Source organism: Chlorocebus sabaeus, chromosome 28, assembly GCF_047675955.1.
Source record: "Chlorocebus sabaeus isolate Y175 chromosome 28, mChlSab1.0.hap1, whole genome shotgun sequence".
NCBI lineage: Eukaryota > Metazoa > Chordata > Mammalia > Primates > Cercopithecidae > Chlorocebus > Chlorocebus sabaeus.
The window spans coordinates 1117824-1144231 of record NC_132931.1 but is presented as its reverse complement, the minus strand read 5'-3'; the positions used below and the strand labels follow the sequence as shown (position 1 = coordinate 1144231).

Here is a 26408-nt window from a genome sequence, read left to right as displayed (position 1 = left end):
AATTAAAATTAATCCTTCTTGAATTCTACAGTCTGCTTTAAATTTATATAGATCACGGCCAATCATGAATCGGCTTGCAAGACAATGCCTATATATTTGTAGGTTTTTTGAACAGTATTTGTCCATACTTATAGTAGAAAAGATGTTGGGCTTAGGAAGCAATACATCAGCCCAGACAACGAGCTGAAAAGAGGCCTTAAAAATCAACTGTTAGCACTGCTGCTATAGGAGAAGATGAAGGAAGCCCACGAAAGCTTTTCTCTCTCCACAGATTACAATGAAAAACTTCCAGACAGCTGGGCACGGCGAGTCATGCCTGTAATCGCAGCACTTTGGTAGGCTGAGGTGGCAGATCACCTGAGGTCAGGAGTTGGAGACCAGCCTGGCCAACATGGAGAAACCTTGTCTCTACTAAAAATACAAAAATTAGCCGGGCAGGCGTCCCAGCTACTCAGGAGGCCGAGACAGGAGAATCGCTTGAACCCGGGAGGCGGCAGCTGCAGTGAGCCGAGACTGTGCCACTGCACTCCATCCAGCCTGGGTGACAAGAGTGAGACTCCGTCTCAAAAAAAAAAAAAAAAAAATCCCCAGACAAAAAACACAAAAATACCTGAGGACTCTGAAAAGCAAACAAAAGCAGGTGGTCTGGGAGGGAAACAAAACCTGAGAACCATTTTGGGGTGGAGAATGGATGTGAGTTTCTTGGGGCTTTTTCCCCTCTTTTGCCTCAGGGCCTTAATCCTGGTGCAGCTGTGGTGGCCCCACAGGCAGCTCCAACTCCAGGAGAAATCCAATCTTTCCGGCCAGGAGATTGAGAAAGGCTGGAGACCCAGGAGGAGCTCACAACTCAAGGGCAGCCCCCCAGGCGGGGACCAGCAGCAGGCGTAGCCTGGAAGCCCTCGCTGTCCACAGTGCCCAAGAGTCCTTTTTCCTTTTCCCTTTTCTACTTTCCCTGCTGTGCTCCAAGGACAGCTCTAGTAACAACCATACACAAGCCGGCAGGCAAACCTTTGAGAGACAATCGGAACTTGTGGCTAGAGGACCCAAAGAGGGGTATCATGTGGGCCAGAGAGTAGGGAAGTTCCAGAGAGGAGAGCTAGAGAAGGGGACTCCTCCAAATTTGAATATCAATCAACACAAATTCTAGATTCACCTGAGCTATTTATGTGCAGAACAGCACCAAAACAGCAAGCATGGAACAGACCCAGAACAGCAAAGACCCCAATGAGAAGGGAGCGAATTACGCCACCAGTCTGGCCCCATATGCAAACACCCAGAGTGGCAGGGCAACGGTTTCAAAACCAAATAACACTGAAATCCTTGCCCCGGAAGGCAAGACTGACTTGAAGTCTGAACCTAATTGGATTGACAGCCTCCTAAAACACAAACCAGAGTTTAACAGGACCCAGAGTCTAAACAATATAATACTCAAATGCCCAGGATACAATCTACAATTACCCAGATCAGGAAAATATGACTCATTCTCCAGGGAAAAGATAATCAACAGGTGCCAAGCCCATGATACCCTAGATGTTAAAATTATCAAGATTCTAACTATTATAACAACTGGGGGAAAAGGTAAACATTTCTGAAATGAATGGAATAATACAAGTTCTCAGAAAAGAGCAGAGTTATAACAAATAACCAAATGGAAACTTTAGAACTGAAAAATACCCGAAATGAAAAATTCACTGGTAGGCTTGATAATGGAAGATGCCAGAACAATCTGTGCGTATACAGACAGATCAACAGAAATTATCCCATTAGACTTTGAGGCTGCAGTGAGTCTGATGGCGCCACCGCACTTCAGCTTGGGCAACAGAGTGAAACCCTGTCTCTATTAAAAAAAGAGACAGGAAAGAAAAAGAGAAATTACTCCATTTAAACTACAATTTTTTAAAAAAAGGAACAGAGCCTCAAAGATCTGTACAGCAGTATCAGAGGTTTACCAGTTGTATTTTTGGGAGTTGAAGAAAAGGAGGAGAAAGAGATTGGGATAGAAAAAATATTTCAAAAATAGGTGAAAACTTCACAAATGTAGTAAGAAACATAAATCTACATAATCAAGAAACTCAGCAAAGACAAACTGGGGAAAAAAGCTGAAACATATCATTATCAAATTACTGAAGACCAAAGACTTAAAGAATCTTTTTTAAATTTAATTTTAATTTTTTTTTTTTTTTTTGAGATGGAGTCTCACTCTGTCATCCAGGCTGGAGTGCAGTGGCGCGATCTCAGCTCACTGCAAGCTCCGCCTCCCAGGTTCACGCCATTCTCCTGCTTCAGCCTCCTGAGTAGCTGGGACTACAGGCACCCAGCACCACGCCCGGCTGATTTCTTTTTTTGTATTTTTTTAGTAGAGACGGGGTTTCACTGTGCTAGTCAGGATGGTCTTGATCTCCTGACCTTGTGATCCGCCTGTCTTGGCCTCCCAAAGTGCTGGGATTACAGGCGTGAGACACCGCACCCGGCCTAAAAAATTTTTTTAGGCTAGTGAAGTGAAGCAGTGAGAGTACAGAGGGGATCAAAAAAAAAAATCTTAAAAGCAGCCAGAGGAAAATGACACATTAGGGTTAGGGTGATAGCAGATTAAAAAAATTTTTTTAATTAATTATTTTTCAAAATATAGAGATGGAGTCTCACAATGATGCCCAGGCTGGTCTCAAACTCCTGGCCTCCAGTGATCTTCCTGTCTGAGCCTCCCAAAGTGCTGAGATTACAGGCGTGATCCACTGCATCTAGCCTGATCACAGATTTCTAACCAAAAACTGTGACAGCCAGAAGTCACTGAAATGACATCTTTAAAGTTCTGAAGGAAAAGATCAATCAATCCAGGGAAATTATCCTTCAGGAATGAAAGAAAATAATGACATTCTCAGCTAAATGAAAATAAGAGAATTTGTAGCCAGCAGACCTGTTCTCAGAAAAGTGCCAAAGGAAGTTCTTCCTGGTGAAGTAAATGATAAAAAGGACACAGGGCACTTCAGAAATAGAGAGCAAAAGAAATGATGACATTTTGGGTAGACATAAAAGACATTTTTGTTCTCTTAAGTTCTTTAAAGTATGTAAGAATATAGAAAGTAAATGTACCCTAGAACTTAAAGTATACTAATAATAATAATAAAAAGTAAAAAAAAGAAATGTTAAAACACCACTAATAGTATGTAGATTATATGTTTCAATGTATGCAGTTTATATGTTATAAATATAACCATAACACAAAAAGAAGGTAAAGAGACCTATATACACTAATTGGTAAAACATTAACTCTGGACTATAAATGGTCAGGCATGCATATTATTAACCCTACTAGTAACCCAGTAGGGATCCCTACAGTAACTACTAAAAAATAAACAAAAAGATACAGCCAAAAGGCTACAAATCTTTTTAGCTTTATAGATACAGAAAAAGCAAGTGACAACATTCAACATCCAATCTCAGCAATTTGAACTTCCTAAACCTGGTAAAAGACATCCATCGAAAACCTAAACTAGCATCATACTTAATGGTGAAGGCCGGACTGTATTCCCTTAATATCAGGGACAAGCTGAGGATGTCTGCTCTCACCATTCCTACTCAACATCGTCCTGGAGGCCCGAGCTGGGGCAATGAAATAAGAAAAAGAAGGAAAAGGCATACAGATAAGAAAGAAGTAAAACTCTGTTTGCAAACACCATGACTGTCTGCATAGAAAATCCTAAAGAATACACTAAAAAAGTTCCTGGAACTAATAAGTGGATTTTTCAAGCCTTGAGGGCATAAGATCAATATAAAGTCAGCTGTATTTCTATATCGGCAATCAACGACTGGAAATGAACACCATTTACAATAGCATGCAAAATTATGAAATAGGTATAAATCTAAAAAAATTTGTGCAGAACCTGTATGCTACACTGTTTTCATGGACTAGGTTCAGTATTGGTGGGTTGTTTTTTTTAACCTTTGACTGATCTTAAATTATTATTATGAGGTTTTTTTTTTGTTTTTTTGTTTTTTTTGAGACAGAGTCTCGCTGTGTTACCAGGCTGGAGTGCAGTGGTGCGATCTCAGCTCACTGCAACCTCCATCTCTCGGGTTCAAGTGATTCTCCCGCCTCAGACACCCGAGTAGCTGGGACTACAGGTGCCCCCACCACCACTCCTGGCTAAGTTTTTGTATTTTTAGTAGAGACAGGGTTTCACCATGTTGGCCAGGATGGTCTTGATCTCTTGACCTTGTGATCCACCTGCCCTGGCTTCCCAAAGTGCTGGGATTACAGGCGTGAGACACTGTGCCTGGCCGATCTTAAATTATTAATATTGTCAAAATGTCAATTCTCCCCCAAAACTGACCTATAGATGTAACACAATCCCAATCAGAATCTCAGCAGGATTTGTTCCAGGTATCAACAAGTCAATTCAAAAATGTATACATAGGCCAGGCACGGTAGCTTACGCCTGAAATGCTAGCACTTTGGGTGGCTGAAGCAGGAGGATCACCTGAGGTCAGGAGTTCAAGACCAGCCTGGCCAATACAGTGAAACCCCATCTCTACTAAAAATACAAAATTGGGCCCAGGGGCAGTGGCTCACGTCTGTAACCCCAGCACTTTGGGAGGCCAAGGCGGGCAGATCACAAGGTCAGGAGATCGAGACCATCCTGGCTAACATGGTGAAACCCCGTCTCCACTAAAAATACAAAAAATTAGCCAGGCTTGGTGGTGGGCACCTGTGGTCCCAGCTACTCGGGAGGCTGAGGCAGGAGAATGGCGTGAACCCACGAGGCAGAGCTTGCAGTGAGCCGAGATCCCGCCACAGCACTCCAGCCTGGGCGACAGCGAGACTCCATCTCAAAAAAAAAATAAAAATAAAAATAAAATAAATAAAAACACAAAATTGGCCAGGCACGGTGGCTCATGCCTGTAATCCCAGCACTTTGAGAGGTCGAGGTGGACGGATCATCTGAGGCTGGGAGTTTGAGAAAAGTCTGACCAACATGGAGAAACCACGTCTCCACTAAAAATACAAAATTAGCCAAGCGTGGTAGTGCATGCCTGTAATCCCAGCTACTGTGGAGGCTGAGGCAGGAGGAATCACTTGAACCTGAAGGTGGAGGTTGTGGTGAGCTGAGATCGCGCCATTGCACTCCAGCATGAACTCACAAGAGCGAAACTCCATCTCAAAAAAACAGACAAACCAAAACAAAAAAAACTGGGCTAGTTTTCTTCTCATGTAAACCCTTGGTCTATGACGTTTTCGATTTTAATAGATTGAACTCATTCCAGACCAAGAAAAAGAACTGGACACTACAAGAACTCACAGAATACGATCAAGCCACTTTTGCCTCAAGCAAACACAAACATCAAAGGACTTCATTGATCAACTTTATAAAAAATACTTTAACTTGTAAACCCTACTTTTTATTCAATTTGGTCTGAATTCTGGGAGTAGGGGTAATGCGATAGGTCATACAAACTGGGACTCCAAGAAAAGATTATTTATTTATTTATTTTTTGAGACGGAATTTTGCTCTTGTTGCCCAAGCTAGAGTGCAATGGCGTGATCTTGGCTCACTGCCAGCTCACTGGCTCACCACAACCTCCACCTCCCAGGTTCAAGCAATTCTCCTGCTTCAGCCTCCCTAGTAGCTTGGATTATAGGCATGTGCCACCATGCCCAGCTAATTTTGTATTTTTAGTAGAGACGGGGTTTCTCCATGCTGGTCAGGCTGGTCTCGAACTCCTGACTTCAGGTGATCTGCCCGCCTCGGCCTCCCAAAGTGCTGGGATTACAGGCATGAGCCACCGCACTCGGCCAAGAAAAGATTTTTACACCCCATTAAGATTTGTTCCTCATGGCACATGTCCACATATGTAACAAACCTGCACGCTGTGCACATGTACCCTAGAACTTAAAGTTAATAAAAATAAATAAATAAATAAATAAATAAATAAGGAAGGAAAGAAGGAAGGTCTTCTCCTGCATTTACTCAGTCAAACCAGAGTTACTACTTGATTAATATAATACTTCAATTCTGTCTTGTTTTTTCCCCATTTCTACCACATTATCACATTTCTTTCCTTTCAAAACAATTTAACTTATTTTACTAACATTTTGAGATCAGCTCGTGACATTTAATGTTCTCAATAATTAGAGAAGAATTAATTTCGTTAGCCTAGAATACACTCACTTGTGTTTCTAAATTAGTAAGCTCATTTTCATCCAGATAATGGAAGGCTAGAGGGGTCCTGCTTTAAGAGTAGAACTATTGGTTCTACCAATTTTGGCTTGGAGGCACTGTGTAGGTAAGAACCAAGTGGCCCTGATCCTCAGCTCTTGGAGTGAAGTGCTCTGTAAAGTTTATCTGAATTGAATCGTTAGGGTAGAGGCAGTGTTAATAATATAGAAATGTTTGGCCCTGTTCACAGTAATGATTAATAAATAAGGTTGCATCATTTATGGCTTCTGGAGTCCAAAAAGGACATCTACACATATTGTTTCCATGAAGACACCACCCTTCACCCTTGCCCCAGCCTTGTGAGTTTAGCAGATGATCCTCATCTCAGTGGTGAGGATAATGAAACTCAGAGAGGTCAAATACCTTTTCCAAGGTCATGGTGCTAGTAAGGGGCAGAAACTGGACTAGAGCCCAGGTTCCCCGATTCCAATCTTGTCATGCTGTGGTCAGATGCTAGCAGTTGGGAGTTAGCAGATTTTGGCCCATTTGATTGAGATCTGTACCCATGACCTAAATTTGCCTTCTTTTCCATGAGGCATTTCCATTTCCCCTCACCCGTCTTTTTTGAGAATGTAAATTAATCTCTGCTAATTTTGCCGAATAAGCAGGCACACTAATACAGTATCACTAGGAGAAATGAACTTTCTTCATTGATAAAAAAAAAAAAAGATTTGTTCCTTACTCTAGTCCCTATGTCTAACTTTCAGTTGTTTCATCTACAATACTCTAATCCTCCTTTAAATTCAAACCCAGCTGAGTATGAATACACCGTAGCTTCGAATGGCTTTCCTCAGCCCTCATTTCACCATGTGTCACTCTCTTCCTACTTAAGAGATTTACTTACTTGGTCAACTTGTGGCTTTTCATTGCTGTGAGAAATTCTCTGACAATCTCAGGACTCTGGTGCCTGCATGGTGTTTTTGATATGTATTTTAACGTCTGGAAATAAAGAAAAAAGCCAAGCATAAGACAGCCCTGAATGAGAAAAAATGAAGGAAATGGCTGTAATTAAAATGCTAAAATTTTGTTTTTAAAAATCCTATAGAGGCTGGGCACGGTGGCTCACACCTGTAATCCCAGCACTTTGGGAGGCCGAGGTGGCCAAATCACCTGAAGTCAGAAGTTCGAGACCAGCCTGGCCACCATGGTGAAACCCCATCTCTACCAAAAATACAAAAAATTAGCTGGGTGTGGTGGTGCATGCCTGTAATCCCAGCTACTAGGGAGGCTGAGGCAGGAGAAACACTTGAACCCGGAAGGCAGAGGTTGTGGTGAGCCGAGATTGCACCATAGCACTCCAGCCTGGGCGACAGAGTCTGAGACTCTGTCTCAAAAAAAAAAGGAAAGAAAAGAAAAGAAAATCCTATATAAAACAAAGAGGCATTCAGAACCAATCTTCATGTAATTGGAATTCCTGAAAGAGAAAATCAGTAGCTAGAACAGGAAGAATAATTAATGAAATTTAGGAGAAAATTTTTCTGATTTCAAAAAAAAAACCTCAATCTGACCATTGTGCTATCATATTTTGAACAATTTTTTTAAAGAGGGGGAACCCAAAGAATAAAATAAATTGCCATGAGTCCACATGGATATATATGAGTGAATAAAATAATGCGTAGGAAGAGACAACTTTTATTCTTTTTTTTTTGAGACAGAGTCTCAGAGTCTTGCTCTGTTGCCCAGGCTGGAGTACAGTGGTGTGATCTCCGCTCACTGCAAGCTCCACCTCCCGGGTTCACGCCATTCTCCTACCTCAGCCTCCCCAGTAGCTGGGACTACAGGCACCTGCCACCACGCCTGGCTAATTGTTTTGTATTTTTAGTAGAGACGGGGTTTCACCCTGTTAACCAGGATGGTCTCAATCTCCTGACCTCGTGATCTGCCCGCCTAGGCCTCCCAAAGTGCTGGGATTACAGGCATGAGCCACCGTGCTCAGCCAGAAGAGACAACTTTTTCCTATGGAAGAATTCTAACTCATATGAGATGGGTACAGTGGTGCACACCTGTAATCCCAGCACTATGGGAGGCCAAGGTGGGAAGATCACTTGAGCCCAGGAGTTTGAGACCAGCCTGAACAACACAGTAAAATCTTGCCTCTTAAAATAAAAAAAAAAATTGTATCTAATAAGCATAGAAAGAATGAGAAAAATTATAAATCACTCTCAGGCATTGTACCATAGTCATAACTACTGCAGGAAAGATCCACCAATGAATGCTAAAATTGATGGTTAAAAGCTTAAGGAAGGGTAGGCTGTTTTCCTAGCCTCAAAGCATCTCCCACAAAATATTTTTTAATTACTGTGGTGGTTTTAACATACATCCACAAATTCTTTGACATCCCTCCCTTCAAGAGGTGGAGCTTAATCTCCCCCTTCCCCTTGAATATGGGCTGAACTTGGTGAATCCTTTCTAACATAATATGGAAATGAAGAAACAGTAGCTTTACAGTGGAGAAACCGGGCAGATACCATCTTAACCAAATGACCAAAGTTAACAACATTAGCCATAAGAAACATCGACATCATGTACCCTGAGAAATCATGACACAAGAAGGGGAGATCACCTCTGTGGTACTCTTCCTCAAAAGCCATAGGTTCTGTGTAATCATAAGAAAACATCAGACAATCACAAATCAAGGGACATTCTACAAAATACTTGACAAGCCCTTTAGAAGTGTCAAGGTCATGGAAGACAAAGGAAGAGTAAGGATACAGATCGAATGACATTATGGAGACATGTTAACTAAATACAAAATGGTATCCTGAATTGAATCCTGGAACCCAGAAGACAGCAATGGGAAAACAAGGTATTCAAATAAAATTTTAGCTTAGTTTAGCAGTATGTACCACTGTTAATTTCTTGGTTTTGATCACTGTACCATGGTTATGTAAGATGTTAACATCAGAGAAAACTATGGGAAGGGTACATGAAAACTCCCAGCACTGTCTCTACAACTTTTATGTAAGAGAAAAATGGCTGGGTGCGGTGGCTCACGCCTGTAATCCCAGCATTCTGGGAGCCCGAGGTGGGCGGATCACCTGAGGTCAGGAGTTCGATACCAGCCTGACCAACATGGAGAAACCCTGTCTCTACTAAAAATACAAAATTAGCTGGGCAAGGTGCTGCATGCCTGTAATCCCAGCTACTCGGGAGGCTGAGGCAGGAGAATGGTGTGAACCCGGGAAGTGGAGCTTACAGTGAGCGGAGATCGTGCCACTGCACTCCAGCCTGGGCAACACAGGGAGACTTCGTCTCAAAAAACAAACAAACAAACAAACAAAATCAGGTTAGAGTAAAACTATTCAGATCATATAAAAAGCGATCTTGATTTCGGCAGCCAGTCACTGGGAGAATAAATCCCCCTCCCTCAATGGTACTTTAGGTAGGTCTGCCAGAAGCCCAGGCTTACTTCATAGGTGATGGTGTTCAAGTTCTGTTGTCCAGAGCTGTGTTTATTCTTCCCACTTTCTTTACGCTGCTCCTTCAGATCAGTTAGTAACTGAAACACCTAGAAGGAGATACAAAAAGATGTCTATGAATAAATTTGAGAAATATATCTATCCAAGGTCAGTGGTTTGGAAGGATAAACAGGAAAGTGTAGTACTTCCTTTCACCTACCTATCACCCAGCTTCCAACTCTTGGATTTGAGCAAATATAAGTCCCAGAGGCAGATGACATAAAAAAAAAATGCTCTTTTATATAAGCCAAATAATCCAAATTCATTAATTTATTTAAAATATTTCAAATATTTCCTATCAATATATATATCACTAATCTCCTCTGATCTCAAAAATATACTATTTGAAAGCAGATTTTCTTAAAACAAATATTTTGTTAAAAAAGAATTATGTGGCCGGGCACGGTGGCTCATGCCTGTAATCCCAGCACTTTGGGAGGCCAAGACGGGCAGTTCACGAGGTCAGGAGATCAAGACCATCCTGGCTAACACGGTGAAACCCTGTCTCTACTAAAAATACAAAAAATTAGCTGGATGTGGTGGCACGTGCTTGTAATCCCAGCTACTCGGGAGGCTGAGGCAGGAGAATCACTTGAACCCGGGAGGCAGAGGTTGCAGTGAGCCTGGATGGTGCCACTGCACTCCAGCCTAGGTGACAGAGCGAGACTCCATCTGGGAAAAAAAAAAAAAAAAAAGAATTCTGCTTCTCTAGTATAAAAATCTAATATAATGATTTCTTTCTGGAAAATAAAAATTTTGAGGCAAGTGATAAGACAGAGTTTACCCCTCTAAAAAAAAAGAAAGGAAAAAATGCTATGGATCTTTAGAAGCAAACTTTCCCCACAAGGATAAAACATACAGGCATTAGTGCTGGGGACAGGAGGGAATCTCAATCTCATTCCTGTTTTAGAGATTCTATCAGAGAAGTGAAGAAAATGCAGGCTGACACACCATTACTAGATACAATGGAACCCCTCTCGTCTGCTGTTCCTTTCAGAAATAGCGACATGAGATCAATGAATGCAATGTTTCCCCAACGGATAAAACACCCAAACACCTAGCAAAGTCCAAACTGGACAAGGAGGCTCCTAAAAGCCAAAGGCTTGGCCAATGACCATTCAACCATTTCCTTCCTGTTCTAAGCTGCAACTATTTACGATTGAGCCTTCAGGGAGGAAAGAATACGGCCAACTGTGTTTATTCTACTACCTTCTAATTTGTGGGGCGGGGTGGGGGGCACAAGGGGGCGGTTTCTTTCTTTCTTTTTGCTGTCTTCAACTCTGGGAGCTTTTTTTGGGGACAGGGTCTCAAAGGCTGTCTCCCAGGCTAGAGTACAGTGGTGATCACTGTAACCTCAAACTCCAGGGCTCAAGGGAACCTCCCCTCTGTCTTCCAAGTAGCTAGGACCATAGTAGATGTTTGCTACCACGCCCAGCTAATTTTTTTTTTTTTTTTAAGAGATGGGGGTCTTGGCCGGGCGCAGTGGCTCAAGCCTGTAATCCCAGCACTTTGGGAGGCCGAGACGGGCGGATCACGAGGTCAGGAGATTGAGACCATCCTGGCTAACATGGTGAAATCCCGTCTCTACTAAAAAAATACAAAAAACTAGCTGAGCGAGGTGGCAGGCGCCTGTAGTCCCAGCTACTTGGGAGGCTAAGGCAGGAGAATGGCATGAACCCGGGAGGCGGAGCTTGCAGTGAGCTGAGATCCGGCCACTACACCCAGCCTGGGCGACAGAGCAAGATTCCGTCTCAAAAAAAAAGAAAAAAAAAAAAGATGGGGGTCTTGCTATGTTTCCCAGGCTGATCTCTAACTCATAGCCTCAAGTAATCCTCTCTCCTTGGCCTTCCAAAGTGCTGAGATTACAGGCGTGAGCCACCGCACTTAACCTACTACCTTCTAGACCTCCTCTGAGTCTTCCTGAGTTTAGACTCTGGCACATGGAAAATTCACAATCAAGGTAGAAATGGTTCTTTCTACACCTAGAGTGAGCCTATCAGATGGTTTTGCTAGTGCAAAATAGGAGACAAAAATGCTGGAATATCTCCTCTCTTACCAATCTTTTTCCTTCTTTTCCTTTCTCCAGCAATCCCACCCTAAGCCCCAAAAATTCTACATTTCTTAATTTCTACTATTCAGAAAGGTGAGTCAACTAAACTCACTTTTATTTATTTATTTTTTTTAAGTAGGGACGGGGTTTCACCATGTTGGCCAGGATGGTCTTGATTTTCTGACCTCCTGATCCTCCTGCCTTGGCCTCCCAAAGTGCTGGGATTATGGGCATGAACCACCACGCTCAGCCTAAACTCACTTTCAAAATAAGGATATTAATACTCATAAGACTATTTGCAATGTATAAAAGCATTATAAATATATAAATATATCAAGGGTGATAATTAGGAAAAAGCATAAAAAATGTAATGTGAAATTTTGCAGACAGAAACAGCCTTAAAATACTTTTAGATATTAGACATAGCTTCTATACTATGACTACATCCCAAATGATGATCTAGAATCTTTGAGATTTAAAGAAGGTTGCCACCTCTAAATTAGAGTCTTCCCAGCTTCCCTGAAGTACTATGTATAATGTATCAAGCTTACACTATTCCAAGGTCCACCAGATGGTGCCATATGTCTTGTTTTAAAGTGGAAAATCCAAATAAATTCAGCCATTACTTTTTTCTTTTTCTTTAGATGGAGCCTTGCTCTATTGCCCAGGCTGGAGTGCAGTGGCACATCTTGGCTCATTGCAACCCCTGCCTCCTGGGTTCAAGTGATCCTCCTGCCTCAGCTGGGATACCAAGTAGCTGGGACTACAGGCACGTGCCACCACACCTGGCTAATTTCTGTATTTTTAGTAGAGACTAGGTTTCACCATGTTGGCCAGCCTGGTGTTGAACTCTTGACTTCAAGTGATACACTCGCCTCAGCCTCCCAAAGTACTGGGATTACAGGCATGAGCCAATGCGCCCAGCCTGAATTCAGTCATTTCTAACCAAAATGAATTTAACAATCTTAGTTACAAAGGGCAAACTATCAGAGAGGAATATGTAACAGTCCAATTTACCTCGTAGTTACTGAGAAGCGCAGAATTGGCATCCTTCCTGAAAAAGAAAAGTAAGCTGTCATCAGTCTGCGCTCACACCCCTTTCTGGGTATCAAATATCTGTAAAAGAATTCCTGTCAAGATGTAGTAGTCCACTTTTTGAATTTAGGGCCTACAACCTAAAATTGAAATTGAGAAATGTCTTAAGTCCAACATGGTTTAGCTAGCTGTGGGCAATTTCAGAGCAGACTTGGGATCAAAGTGTTGTCCCATCACACAGCCATGTCCTCTCCCCATTACTATCTGCCTCCCATCAGCTACTGACATCCTGGGCAGCCACGTCCTCCTGCTGAATCAACAGAAATGGGCCACTTAACACTAATGTCACCACTGGGAATTCCAGCCATGGTCAAGTATCCTGCCAAATATCCACCGTGCTCCAAGGGTGTTCACCACCTACATCAACTCAACAGGCAGAGTCAGGGTGGCAAGCAGCAGCCAAAAGCCTGGTTCCCTGTGTAACAGTTAATCCAGGCAATATGCCATCTTTCCTGAGTAAAGAAACACAATGATGTTACATATATTAAATCACAATCGATCCAACCTACAATAGCACAACAGAAAGCATTGTTTCAGCAGTCTGGAGGCAGTGGAGTATGACAAAGAGCATAGTTTTGAAATCAAGACTTGGGTTCATATTCTAGCTCGGCCATTTATGTGCTGTGAGAATTTTAGTTAAGTTAATTACTCCCTAAGTTTTCCTTCTACAATAAAAATGGGATGAAATTAGTATCTAAAAGTATAGCCTGGATTCTAAATCCAGCTCCTGAATTCTTTGGCTATGTGAATCTGGGCAAGTTACTTAATCTCATTATGTTTAAATTTCCTATCTATGAAATGGCAATTATAGCATCGGCCTTGTAAGACTGTTCACAGAGTTCACTGGAAACATGTAAAGTACCTGGAACATAGTAAGTGCTCAATAAGCACCAACATTATCATTACCACTACCTGTGCAACTACCACTACCACCAGCTCCTCCTACCTCATCAAACTGTTATGATGAAGTGAGACAACAAATTTTAAAAGTTTAGAATAGTTCTTGGTACTTGTATTAACATTTCTATAATGGAAGAATATTATTTTTAAAAGATACTATCTCAGCTAATTCTCATTAAAACCCCTCTGATGTAGGAGCTAGTCATATGATCCCTACTGTATAGAGAGGAAGCCAAGGTTCAGAAAGTAAATAACTTGCTCAAGGTCACACAGTAAGAAGTCTAAACAAAGTGGAAGGTAACTATGGAATTGTGGGAAATGAGACTGGACAGGATGAATGGAAATTCATAATGCAGAATCCTGAAAAATCAGGTAGAGGGGTCTGCACTTGACATAATGTGCAACAGAGACACCTGTATTTTCTTAAACCAGGAGTGCAGTGAGATGATGCAAATGATGACCCAAGATTTCAAAAGCATGAACCAAACAGAGAGGTGATTTCCCAGCCAATAAATAAAGCAAAACCAACAAGGCTCGACCTAGGCCTTAGGTCATCAGCACAGTGATGTCAGCACTGTAATCAAATCAGCTCTGTGCTACCAGTGATCCAAATGCTACCAGTGATTCAAGCTACAATTTCACAAAAGTGCTGCTTTGCCCAAATGACCACAAACACACTCAGGTCACAGAGCATCATATTTGAAAGGAACCTAATAGAGGAAGGACAATGCATAATTAGTGCATGTGATGCAGTTCATTTAAAATTGAAAATGACAAATGAAACCACATGTCATCTTTGCCTACTTAATCAGGAAATCAGCCCACTGGCTTCCTCCTATCTTTGCTTGAAATTGAGTTATAACTCCTTGTGCTCTACACAATATGAGGCACTAAGACATCTCTTCCTGGAATACTCGACTGGAGAAAAAATTACGAATGTTGTTTCTCTTTGGGGCCAATGGATCCATCCCAGGTGCACTGTTACAACTTCATTTCCAAATCATGGCCCCTTCTCTGTCACTCAGAACATTCCATGCTCTGGGAAATTTGTCCTTAGCCATTCCAAGTTACTACCCCACTAAACAAGTCAATATTGTAATGCAAGAATCCAAAGAACAGCCTTTGCCTCTTCTAGAACAAATATAAAGGAGGAAAACTCTCTTTCACATAAGTTTTAATGAATCTGTGTTTTGGGATCAAGAGAACAATTGATGTTTACACAGGTACTGCATTTTGCAGACTCTGGCTGACAGAAGCTGATTTATCCATTGATTTTTATCAGGAAGATAATTTTTTTTTAAACCCAGCCAAATACTCACAGTATAAATGCCCATGTATGCCAGGCCTTTCATTATTTAATAAAATGTCAAGAGGTACCTTATCTACCTTTTATGAAGTCCTAAACGAGCTGTATGTATGGGAAATTTTTTTAAAGGCAGTTTTTATTCTTGAGAAGTGACTGTAACCACCACTAAATGACAGATTGTTGGCAACAGGATACGGTGAAACCAGACAGACAATCAAGTTATCCAATTTCACAGCACCAATGATGTGACGCATGAGAAAGACACATCCCTCAGAGTAATCCAGCCCCAAGATGTTTCATTCAAATCTATCTATGAGGATACAGTCAGAGAATTCCAAACTGAGGAACAGTCTTCAAAACAACTGGGTTAGATTCAGACTCTTCAAATATCAATGTCATCTGTCAGAATGCCAATGTCACAAAAAGAAGCTAAGGAAATTTCCAGAGGAAAGAAAATTAAAGAAACATGACAACTAAATGCAATGTGCAGTTCTTCACTGGATCCTGAATTGGGAGGATAAAGAACACTATTAGGACAACTGAAGAAATATGAGTTTACATTGTTTGTCTTAGTAATAGTAGATAAATTAGCGCTAAGTTTCCTGAGTGTGATAAGGCAATTAGAGCTACACAGAATGCCCTGTTTTTTCAAGAAGGGGTGAAATGATCTGATGTCTACAACTCTCTAACGGTTCAGTTAAGTAAGTGTGTGTACCTGTGTATGGAGAGAAAGCTTATGCCTGTGCAAAAGAAATAAGGGAATGCCAGGCATGGGGGCTCACACCTGTTATCCCAGCTATTCCGGAAGCTGAGACAGGAGGAAGCTTCAGCTTGGAGTTTAGGTCCAGCCTGGCTCAAGTGTCTCTAATCAAAAAAAAAGAAAGGAAGAAAGAAAGGAAGGAAGGGAGGGAAGGAGGTAGGGAGGGAAAGAGAGAGGGAGGGAAAAGAAAAAAGAAAGGAGAAAAAGAAAAAGGCAGCAAATATCCGAATCAAAATGTTAACAAGTGGTGACTCTAGGTAATGAGTATACAAGTATTTGTGGCACTCTTTTTGCAGCTGTTTCATAGGTTTAAAATTTTATGTGAAACTATGGCGAGGTGCAGTGGCTCACACCTGTATTCCCAGCACTTTGGGAGGACAAGGTGGGCGGATCACGAGGTCAGGAGATCGAGACCATCCTGGCTAACACGGTGAAACCCCGTCTCTACTAAAAATACAAAAAATTAGCCAGGTGTGGTGGCGGGCACCTGTAGTCCCAGCTACTCAGGAGGCTGAGGCAGGAGAATGGCGTGAACCCGGGAGGAGGAGCTTGCAGTGAGCTGAGGCTGCGCCACTGCACTCTAGCCTGGGCAACAGAGCAAGACTCCGTCTCAATAAAAATAAAAAATAAAAAATAAATAAAATGTAAAGCTAAAATAAAGAATGCCATAAGGTTTAAAAAAAAAAAACAACTGTAACTTATAATTGAGGATGTAAAATACATTTTCCCCAAAAGTTTTTTTTTTTTTTTTTGAGAGACAGAGTTTTGCTCTTGTTGCCCAGGCTGGAGTGCAATGGCATGATCTCAGCTCACCGCAACCTCCACTTCCCGGGTTCAAGCGATTCTCCTGCCTCAGCCTCCCAAGTAGCTGGTATTACAGGCATGAGCCACCATACCCGGCTAATTTTGTATTTTTAATAGAGACAGGGTTTCTCCATGTTAGTCAGGCTGGTCTCGAACTCCCGACCTCAGATAATCTGACCGCCTTGGCCTCCCAAAGAACCGGGATTACAGGTGTGAGCCACCACACCGGGCCTCTAAAAGTTTTTTAGAGGTACTAGAACTTAATAGACACATCTAGCAATTATAAATGTACAAGCTGTTGATCTCTACAAAGCAGAACTGTCTGCTCTACAGCTAAAAACTTCAGTATTATGTAATATATTCACATGCAATCAGACTTCCAGAAACTGCTTACCTATACAAAAACTTCATATTCTCCTGTAGGACTTAAAATAGTACTCATTTTATTTACATGTGTTTAAAGCAAATACTCCAAATGCATTTTAAAGACTGTCTAGAAAAAAGTTCAGGGACTTGTGCTCACAGAGGAGAGACCATGTGAGAACACAGCAAGAAGTATGCAATCTGCAAGCTAAGGCAAGAGGCCTCAAAAGAAACCAAACCTGCTACACCTTGATCTTCGACTTCCAGTCTCCAGAACTGTCAGAAAATAAGCTTTTGCAGTCAAAGCCACGCACTGTGTGGTGCTTTCTAAAATCAGCCCTGGCAAATTAACATGGCAATGCTTGAGTAAAAAAACAAAACAAAAACAACTGTCTAAATCAATACCACAGGCAGGCAGTTACTTAATTTCCTCAAGTAATGAATTAGATGACTGAAGCTGATGTTCTATTTGACACTTAACTTGTAAAATTTGCTTAAAATGGTGAGTCAATTAAATGGATGTAAACAACTAGTTGGGGAAACTGAATTCCAAATAAACAGAACAAAATGATCTCTCAGTGAACTTTCCTTAGAAGCAAACACATACACAAATGGCCCATGCAAACAGTGCCTATTATTTATTTATTTATTTAATTTTTTTTTTGAAACGGAGTCTCACTCTGTTGCCCAGGCTGGAGTGCAGTGGCATGATCTTGGCTCACTGCAAGCTCCGCCTCACCGGTTCACGCCATTCTCCTGTCTCAGCCTCCAGAGTAGCTGGGACTACAGGCGCCCGCCAGCACGCCTGGCTAATTTTTTATATTTTTAGTAGAGACGGGGTTTCACTGTGTTAGCCAAGATGGTCTCAGTCTCCTGACCTCGTGATCTGCCTGCGTGGGCCTCCCAAAGTGTTGGGATTACAGGCGTGAGCCACCGAGCCCAGCCAAACAGTTCCTATTAACTGCCACACAGTTAACTCTTATGTAGGCAATGATTAAAAGAATTGCTCAAATTCTCCTATGCCCAACCTATGCTATCAAGTCATGCTCTGAAAAACTAAACTCTGGTACAAGCAAACTGGGCAGCTTCTGAAATCAATGAACAAATTACCCTGTAGCATTCTCTTGGGATCTAGCACATGGGTATCCTCTTTCCAGTCCTGTTACTGGGTTGTTATAGTACCTATCACCTACCTTTTATAAACATCAGTATTTTCAGCTGTAAAAGGAAAGAAATCCTGACACTACCTCAAAAAAATGGTACAGAGGATAGTGTCCACTTTGCTAATTATACATATTATGTTCAAGAATAAAAGAGTAGACACAAACCTTTCCAGCATATCAATGATCATTTATAGACAAAGCCAAACAGCAAATACCTTATATATAGAAATACCTAACTTTGCTATATAAATATTTTGCATGGTGGCGCATGCCTGTAGTCCCAGCTAGTGAGGAGGCTGAGGCAGGAGAATCGCTTGAACCCAGGAGGTGGAGGTTGCAGTGAACTGACATCGCACCATGCACTCCAGTCTAGGTGATGGAGCGAGACTCCATATTAAAAAAAAAAAAAAAAAGAAAAGAAAAAATTGTAACCTTTTACTTGAGGAAAATACATTTCCAAGTAATGGTCAACAAGTTTTTATTTTTAAATTGTTAATCAAATAAAGCATAAATATTCCTCCCCTTTAATAAATTTCTGGGCCGGGCGCGGTGGCTCATACCTGTAATCCCAGCACTTTGGAAGGCAGAGGCGGGTGGATTACCTGAGGTCAGGCGTTCAAGACCAGCCTGGTCAACATGATGAAACCCCATCTCTACTAAAAATACAAAAATTACCCAGGCAGTTACTCAGGAGGCTGAGGCAGGAGAATTGCTTGAACCCGGGAGGTGGAGGTTGCAGTCTGCCAAGATTGTGCCATTGCACTCCAGCCTGGGTGACAAGAGCGAAACTCTTTCAAAAAAAAAGAAGAAATTTCAGGTATTATTATTATTATTGGTATTATTATCATTATTATATACTATTTACTTAGTAGGTATTTACTCAATAAGAATTTTTAAGGTAGCAAAAACTTAGGGAAGTTGTTCACTGTACCTCCTCACTTCAGGTTCTGGGAGTGTCTGATGAGGTACAATGTACAGTCATCCCCTGGTATTCACTGGAGATTGGTCCCAGGACCCCCACATACACCACAATCTGAACATGCTTGTCTCCCAGAGAGCCTTGCAGAACCAGCAGCTAGGAAGTCAGCTCTCCACATACGCGGTATATTCTCAACCCTCAAATATTGTATTTTCATTCTCTGCATTGGGTTGCAGATGTGGAACCTGCAGATACAGAGGGCCAACTGCACTTATTTTTTAACATCTGCGTATAAGGAGATCCATGAAGTTCAAGCTCGTGTTGTTCAACGGTCAACTGTATCTGCAACTCAAGGTTCTGCTAAAGATCCCACAGAGCAGACTTCCAAACGCCACACCTCCTGTTGAAGACCAGGTAAGGACCAGAAGTTAGGCTTCTAGACCTTTCCACTCCAGGGCCCTTCCACTCTCAAACCACATGTCTATATCAGGAAATCTCATTTTCCCATGAATTACTGGCCGCAAAATTCTGGATTGGTCACTGGAAGTCACTGACTACTTGGCAGAAGTGGACAGGCTGTAACAAGAACAAAAACCCCTTGATTCAAACCATTTCACTTAGGAAAGTCAGAAAATATACACGCCTAGCAACTAGGATGCTAGCTAATGAATTCCTATACAGTCGGTCCTCCTTAGCCTCAGGTTCCACATCCTTAGATTCAACCAACTCCAAATGAAAAACATGCAAAAAAAAATTTTTAAGAAAATGCTACATTGTTGCTGACATGTACTATGTAGTTAGGCCTAGGATGGCTGCCTCTGTACTAAACATGGACAGACTGCTTTTTGTCATTATTCCCTAGACAACACAGTACAATAACTATTTACACAGCCTTTACATTGCATCAGGTATGACAAGTTGGTTGAGAATCAGTTTTTCCTCTGCTCTCACCTGACAACAATCTATACAGAAGACTTCTGTGACCAGATGCGTGGGGATTTCTCTCTACCAAGAAGCAGGCAATCAACTCTGCAGCCAACACCAGCTGGGTATCTTCCCCTCCAATTCAATCCGGACACTAACTACCTGGAAACAGTGTCAGATTCCACGGGCTGAGGGCTCAGTCCCAGAAGACTACCCCTACTTCAGACACCAGTCACACAAGTCAGGGCCTCCAGAACTTCTCAATGACAGGCTTCAAGCTGCAGTTCCCAAGACCTCCTTTTCAGGTTTCATTAATTTGCTAGAATGGCTCACAAAACACTTACTTAGGTTTACTGGTTTATTATAAAGGATATTACCAAGGATACAGATGAAGTGGAGCACAGGGTGAGATGCAGAGGGGACGCAGAGCTCTATGCCTTTCCCAGGCGTACCACCCTCCAGAAACATCTACCTATTAGGCTATCTAGAAGTTCTCTTGGGCGTTTTGTAAAGATTTCATTGGAGAGAGATGATTGAAGCATGGCCAACCTCACAGAACTTGATTGGATAAAGAGTGTGATCTAATACTAGCAGACTGAGTGCAGAAACCCAGCAAGGCCCATCCGGATTCTCCTTGGCCTCTCTGTGCGGTTCCTTCCTCCTGGGTAAGGGGCAGGACCCCCTCTGAAACAATCAGACAAGACAGGTCAGAGATTTTCTTTATCGCCAGCTCTAAGACACAAAGGCAGCGGATGATTAGAGAACAAGAGACAGACAGAGCTTCTGTTTTCTGAGGCCTGCTTCTGAGGCTTACAGCGCCCCAACATTCTCTTTTTTTTTTTTTTTTTGAGACAGTCTCACTCTGTCACCCAGGCTGGAGTGCAGTGGCACGATCTTGACTCACTGCAAGCTCCCCTCCCGGTTCACGCCATTCTCCTGCCTCAGCCACCCGAGTAGCTGGGACTACAGGCGCCTGCTACCACGCCCGGCTAATTTTTTGTAGTTTTAGTAGAGACGGGGTTTCACTGTGTTAGTCAGGATGGTCTTGATCTCCTGACTTCATGATCCGCCTGCCTCGGCCTTCCAAAGTGCTGGGATTACAGGCGTGAACCACCGTGCCTGGTCAGAGCATCCCAACATTCTAACAAAAGACTGTCTTTTACCTTTACTGCTCTGAAGCTGTTCCAAGGCTGCTTCAGGAACCATGGACAAAGGACAAATACTTTAACAAAAGTTATGCTTACTATTTCAGTCACTCAGGAAGTAACAAGGACTATGGCAGTTGTGAGCCAGGAACCATGGACAAAAACTGGTATTATGTGTCATGAAATCACAATAAGTAATCTAGAGACAATTTAAAGTATATGGGAGAATGTGCATACGTTATATGCAAATACCACACCATTTTACATAAGGGACTTGAGCATCTGTGAATTTTGGTATACGCTGGGGGTCCCAGAACCAGTCCCTCAAAGACACTGAGCGATGACTATATTTATGAAGCTAATAAAGTATTATTATATTACTTTATTGAACAAGTATTTGCTGAATGCCTACTGTGTGCCAGATGCAATGCTAAGCATTAGGTGAACACACACTGGTCCCACCCTCCAAACAAGTAAACATACATTTATTATTGCAATTTGTAATTATTTAAGGGAAAGTAAATCAAGACGATATGAGAGACAAAAAGAACTTATGTTAGACTTACTGAAGAGGAAAGGCAACTTTGAAAAGGGACACAACCTTCAAGATGAGAACAGGTGGCCAGGTGTGGTGGCTCACGTCTGTAATCCCAACACTCTGGGAGGCTAAGGCAGGCACATCACCTGAGGTCAGGAATTCAATACCAGTCTGGACCAGTCTGGCCAACATGGAAACCCTGTCTCTACTAAAAATACATAAATTAGCTGGGCATGGTGGCACACACCTGTAATCCCAGCTACTTGGTAGGCTGAGGCACGAGAATCTTGAACCCTGGTGGCACAGGTTGCAGTGAGCCGAGACTGCGCCATTGTACTCCAGCCTGGGTGACAGAGCGAGACTCCATCTCAAAAACAAACTTAAAAAATACAATAAAAAGAAGAGAACAGGGTGAGGGCGAGGAGGAAAGTATACCAGACAGAGGGTATCGCAATGCAATTGTCCTCAGGAAGTGCTTAGAAGGTTAGAGGAGAAGGAAATACCTGTCAGTGGAAAGTGTGTGTCTGGGAGGTTGGGAGAGTGGCAAGTGGTCAGGCTGGGGAGTAGGTGAGGTATTACAGGGTCTTGCAGGTCCTGGTAAGAGATGGAGATTTCCTCTACGTGCAATGGAAAGTCAATGAAGGGTTTTACCCAGGAGTGACATGTTCCAGTCATTACTTAAGATCACTCCAGTTGCCATGTGGAGAATAGAATGGAGGCTGGGGAAGAGTGAACCCTCAAAGGCTATTGCTTAATCCAGCCCAGAGGTGATGGACTACAAAGCTGACAGTGGAAATGGTGAAAAGTAGCTGCATTCAAAATACATTCTAGGATAGAGACAACAGGACCACTGACGGACTGGATTTATGGAGTGAGGAGAGAGGGCTAGATTTTTGGTCTATGCAATTGGATAGATGATGAGAAGAGGCTAGAACACACCTTTGGGAACCATCAGCACACAGACGGGTTAAATGACAGAGCGTGGAGAGAAAGGGTCCCAGGACTGAGCCCTAAGATACCTCAACACTTAGACATCAAGCAAGGGAGGAATGGGACCCAGGGAAGGACACTGTGAAGTAGTCCTTGATGTAGGAGGAAATATCACAAAGGAACATATAACATGAAGAAAGGAAAGTTTCTAGAGTTTCTGTATTAATCACTGCTGAGAGATCAAAAAAGTTGAGGCCAGAAAATCAACCTCTGGATTTGACAAGACGGAGGGATGGAGGGATCAGGTTTTTTTTTGTTGTTGTTGTTGTTGTTTTGGAGATGCAGTCTTGCTCTGTCGCCCAGGCTGGAGCGCAGTGGCACAATCTGGTTCACTTTAACCTCTGCCTCCTGAATTCAAGTGATTCTCCTGCCTCAGCCTCCTGAGTAGCTGGGATTACAGGCACCCAAAACCACACCTGGCTAATTTTTTTATTTTTAGTAAAGACAAGGTTTTGCCATGTTGGCCAGGTTGGTCTCAAACTCCTGACCTCAGGCGATTCGCCCACCTTGGCCTCCTAAAGTGCTGGGATTACAGGCGTGAGCCACCGCGCCCTGCTGGATCAGGTAATCTTAACAGTCATTTCTATAGACCAGTGAGGATGAAAGCCCAACAGAATGGTTGAGAGAATGAGGGGCTAATCAGCACTTTCAAGAAGTTTTGTTGGGATGGGAAGCAGAAATGGAGTAAGAGGTGGACATGTATGTGGGGACAGGGGATTTTCTAAGATGAATACATTAAAGCAGGGTTGTATGCTCACAGGAAATGCTCCAGGAAAGAGGGAAAAATTAGTAATGATGGCTTGGACTAGAGTAAATTATATGAATAGTTTTTCAGGTTGCAGATGAAATCCGATCAGTGGGTTGCAAAATTAATTCAGTGGGTCAACCTTTTTTGTTCTGTTTTGTTTTGTTTTAGACAGAGCCTTGCTCTGTCACTCTGGCAGGAGTGCAGTGGCTCCATCTCAGCTCACTGCAGCCTCCTGGTCTCAAGCGGTCCTCCCATCTCTACCTTGTAAGTAGCTGAGACTACAGGCATGCACTACCACACCCAACTAGCTTTTTAATTTTTTGTAGAGACAGGGTCTCCCTATGTTGCCCAGGCTGGTCTCCACCTCCCAGGCTCAAGTGATCCTCCTGCCTAAGCTTCCCAAAGTGCTGGGATTACTGATATGAGCCACCACGCTTGGCCCCATTCATCTTAATAAAAAATAGACAATATGAGAGTGTACTCCATACATTATTGTTTCATGATCCTTTCATTTCAGTTACACAGACATATTGTGTAAAGTTAAAAAAAAAAAAAAAAAAAAAAAAAAAAAAAAAAAAAAAGGGAAGGGACCAGGTGAGGTGGCTCACGCCTGCAATCCCAGCATTTTGGGAGTACAAGGCAGGAGGATCACTTGAGCTTAGGAGCTGGAGACCAGCCTGGGCTGTAGTGAGATCCTGTATCTACAAAACGTTTTTAAAAAATTAGCCGTGACCGGGCGCGGTGGCTCAAGCCTGTAATCCTAGCACTTTGGGAGGCCGAGACGGGCGGATCACGAGGTCAGGAGATCGAGACCATCCTGGCTAACATGGTGAAACCCCGTCTCTACTAAAAAATACAAAAAAAAAAAACTAGCCGGGCGCGGTGGCGGGCGCCTGTAGTCCCAGCTACTCGGGAGGCTGAGGCAGGAGAATGGCGTGAACCCGGGAGGCGGAGCTTGCAGTGAGCTGAGATCGGCCACTGCACTCCAGCCTGGGCGACAGAGCGAGACTCCGTCTCAAAAAAAAAAAATAAAATAAAATAAAAAAATAAAAAATTAGCCGTGAGTGATGGTGTGGGCCTGCAGTCCCAGCTACTGGAGGGGCTGAAGCAGGATTGCTTGAGTCCGGAAGGTGAGGCTGCAGTGAACCATGATTACACCATTGCACTCCTGCCTGGGGGACAGAGCAAGACCCTGTTTCTTAAGAAAAAACAATTAAGAATGTAAAAATCTGAAATGCCATCGTACATATAACCATTAAACACGAGGCAAAAGAACACAAAGGAAACTGAATCAAATAATCAGTGCACAGAGAACACAAGATAGGTAAATACCTACAAGTTAATATCAACCATGTAAAGCCCACATTCGGAGTAGATGCAAAAACTTCCATTTGCACGACGTGCAACGAGCAAGCATGGAAAAGATCACGTGGAGTGATCTTTAAATTGCCAGAAAATCTTTTACCCTCGTTTTGTACACACCCACACACCCCGTGCTGTTTCTCCGGTGCCAGTCCTGGCTCACATCCTTCCCTTCTCCCCACAAAAACCAGCCCCTTCCCTCACAGTGTTGACTGCTCCCATCAAACTCTGAGAGCAGCTCTTCCGAGTGAGAGCTCCCCAAGGGCCCAGTGCTGCAAGCAGAGCTCTACCCGGCCCTGATTCATCTTTCCTCCAGGTACTTTCAGGGCGGACAGACTCAGGCCTTTATAGCCTTCTAAGTCCTGGCTCGGATACCAGGCTGGGCTCCACCCCCGCACTGTGACCCAAAAACGCTGGTAAATGAATGAGAGAAGGAGGGGGCACACTGAAAGGCAACCAGACCCTTTGGTTGTTCGGCCGCGCACCCCAGACACAGGGTGGGGAGGGGAAGCGAAGGGTCGGAGGGGCAACGCGAGAGTCCCCTTCGTTCCTGTCCCCACCCCGCGGCCCTCCCGGACAGGGCCGGCCCCCTGCCCTCACTGCCGTACGAGGGTCACCAAGTTCCCACGGATCTCGGCTCTCAGCGGTCAAACCGTTGGGCTCCTCGGCCGAAAAGGGACGCGCCCGGGGAGACTTACACTTCCATGACGTCCCGCCTCGTCGCCCCTAGCTGCCAGCAGACCAAGAACCTCACACTTCACAGCCGTCCCCGCCGCGACCGCCGGCCGCGCCAAGGTGCCAGCTCCGCGCGCCAAGGTGCTCGCCGGGATTGCAGCGCTGCATGCCGGGAGCCTGGCGGACCCGGAACCTCGCGCTGCGCGTTCGCCTTTCTCGGGGGCGCGGGTGGGGGAGTGTTCCTGCATCCTTTCACCAGGCCGACGTAAGACTGCTAAGCGTTTGCGGACAGGATTATCTCGTGTTTTCTTTTATTTTTTTATTTTTATTATTTTTTTGGAGACAGAGTCTCGCTCTGTCGCCCAGGCTGGAGTGCAGTGGCGCAATCTCGACTCATTGGAACCTTCGCCTCCTGGGTTCAAGCGATTCTCCTCCTGCCTCAGCCTCCCAAGTAGCTGGGACTAGAGACGCTTGCCACCAAGCCCGGCTAATTTTTTGTATTTTTAGTACAGACGGTGTTTCACCGTGTTAACCAGGATGGTCTCGATTTCCTGACCTCGTGATCCGCCCGCCTTGGCCTCCCAAAGTGCTGGGATTACAGGTGTGAGCCACCGCGCCCAGCCTCTTTTTTTCTTTTTTGAAACAGAGTCTCGCTCTGTCGTTTCTTTTTTGAAACAGAGTCTCGCTCTGTCGCTCAGGCTGGAGTGCAGTGGCGCGATCTCGGCTCACTGCAAGCCCTGCCTCAGGTGTTCAAGCAATTCCCTGCCTCAGCCTCCCGAGTAGCTGGGATTACTGGCGGCCGCCATAATACCCAGCTAATTTTTATATTTTTTAGTAGAGACGGGGTTTCACCATCTTGGCCAGACTAGTCTTGAACTCCTGACCTCGTGATCCACCCGCCTCGGCCTCCCAAAGTGTTGGGATTACAGCGTGAGCCACCTCGACGGCCTATCTCTGTTTTCGTGGTCCAGGTTTTAACAAAGTATTAATCAG

At 43.4% G+C, this 26408-nt stretch overlaps 1 protein-coding gene across 4 annotated transcripts in view; it reads right to left on the bottom strand.

Moving 5' to 3' along the window:
* Positions 1–25678, bottom strand: part of CRCP (CGRP receptor component) — a 39406-nt gene extending 13728 nt beyond the window's left edge. The window contains exons 1-4 of one of the 4 annotated variants that reach the window (XM_008018259.3): positions 25439–25588; positions 12741–12777; positions 9625–9723; positions 7060–7154 (exon numbers count right to left, since the gene is read on the bottom strand). In XM_008018259.3, the coding sequence (XP_008016450.1) occupies positions 7060–7154; positions 9625–9723; positions 12741–12777; positions 25439–25446 (239 nt within the window). In that variant the 5' untranslated portion in view covers positions 25447–25588. Of the gene's footprint in view, positions 1–7059; positions 7155–9624; positions 9724–12740; positions 12778–25438 lie in introns of all 4 variants that reach the window. The other 3 variants (XM_073012649.1, XM_008018257.3, XM_008018261.3) reach the window with 3 other exon arrangements.
* Positions 25679–26408: the final 730 nt, after the last annotated feature.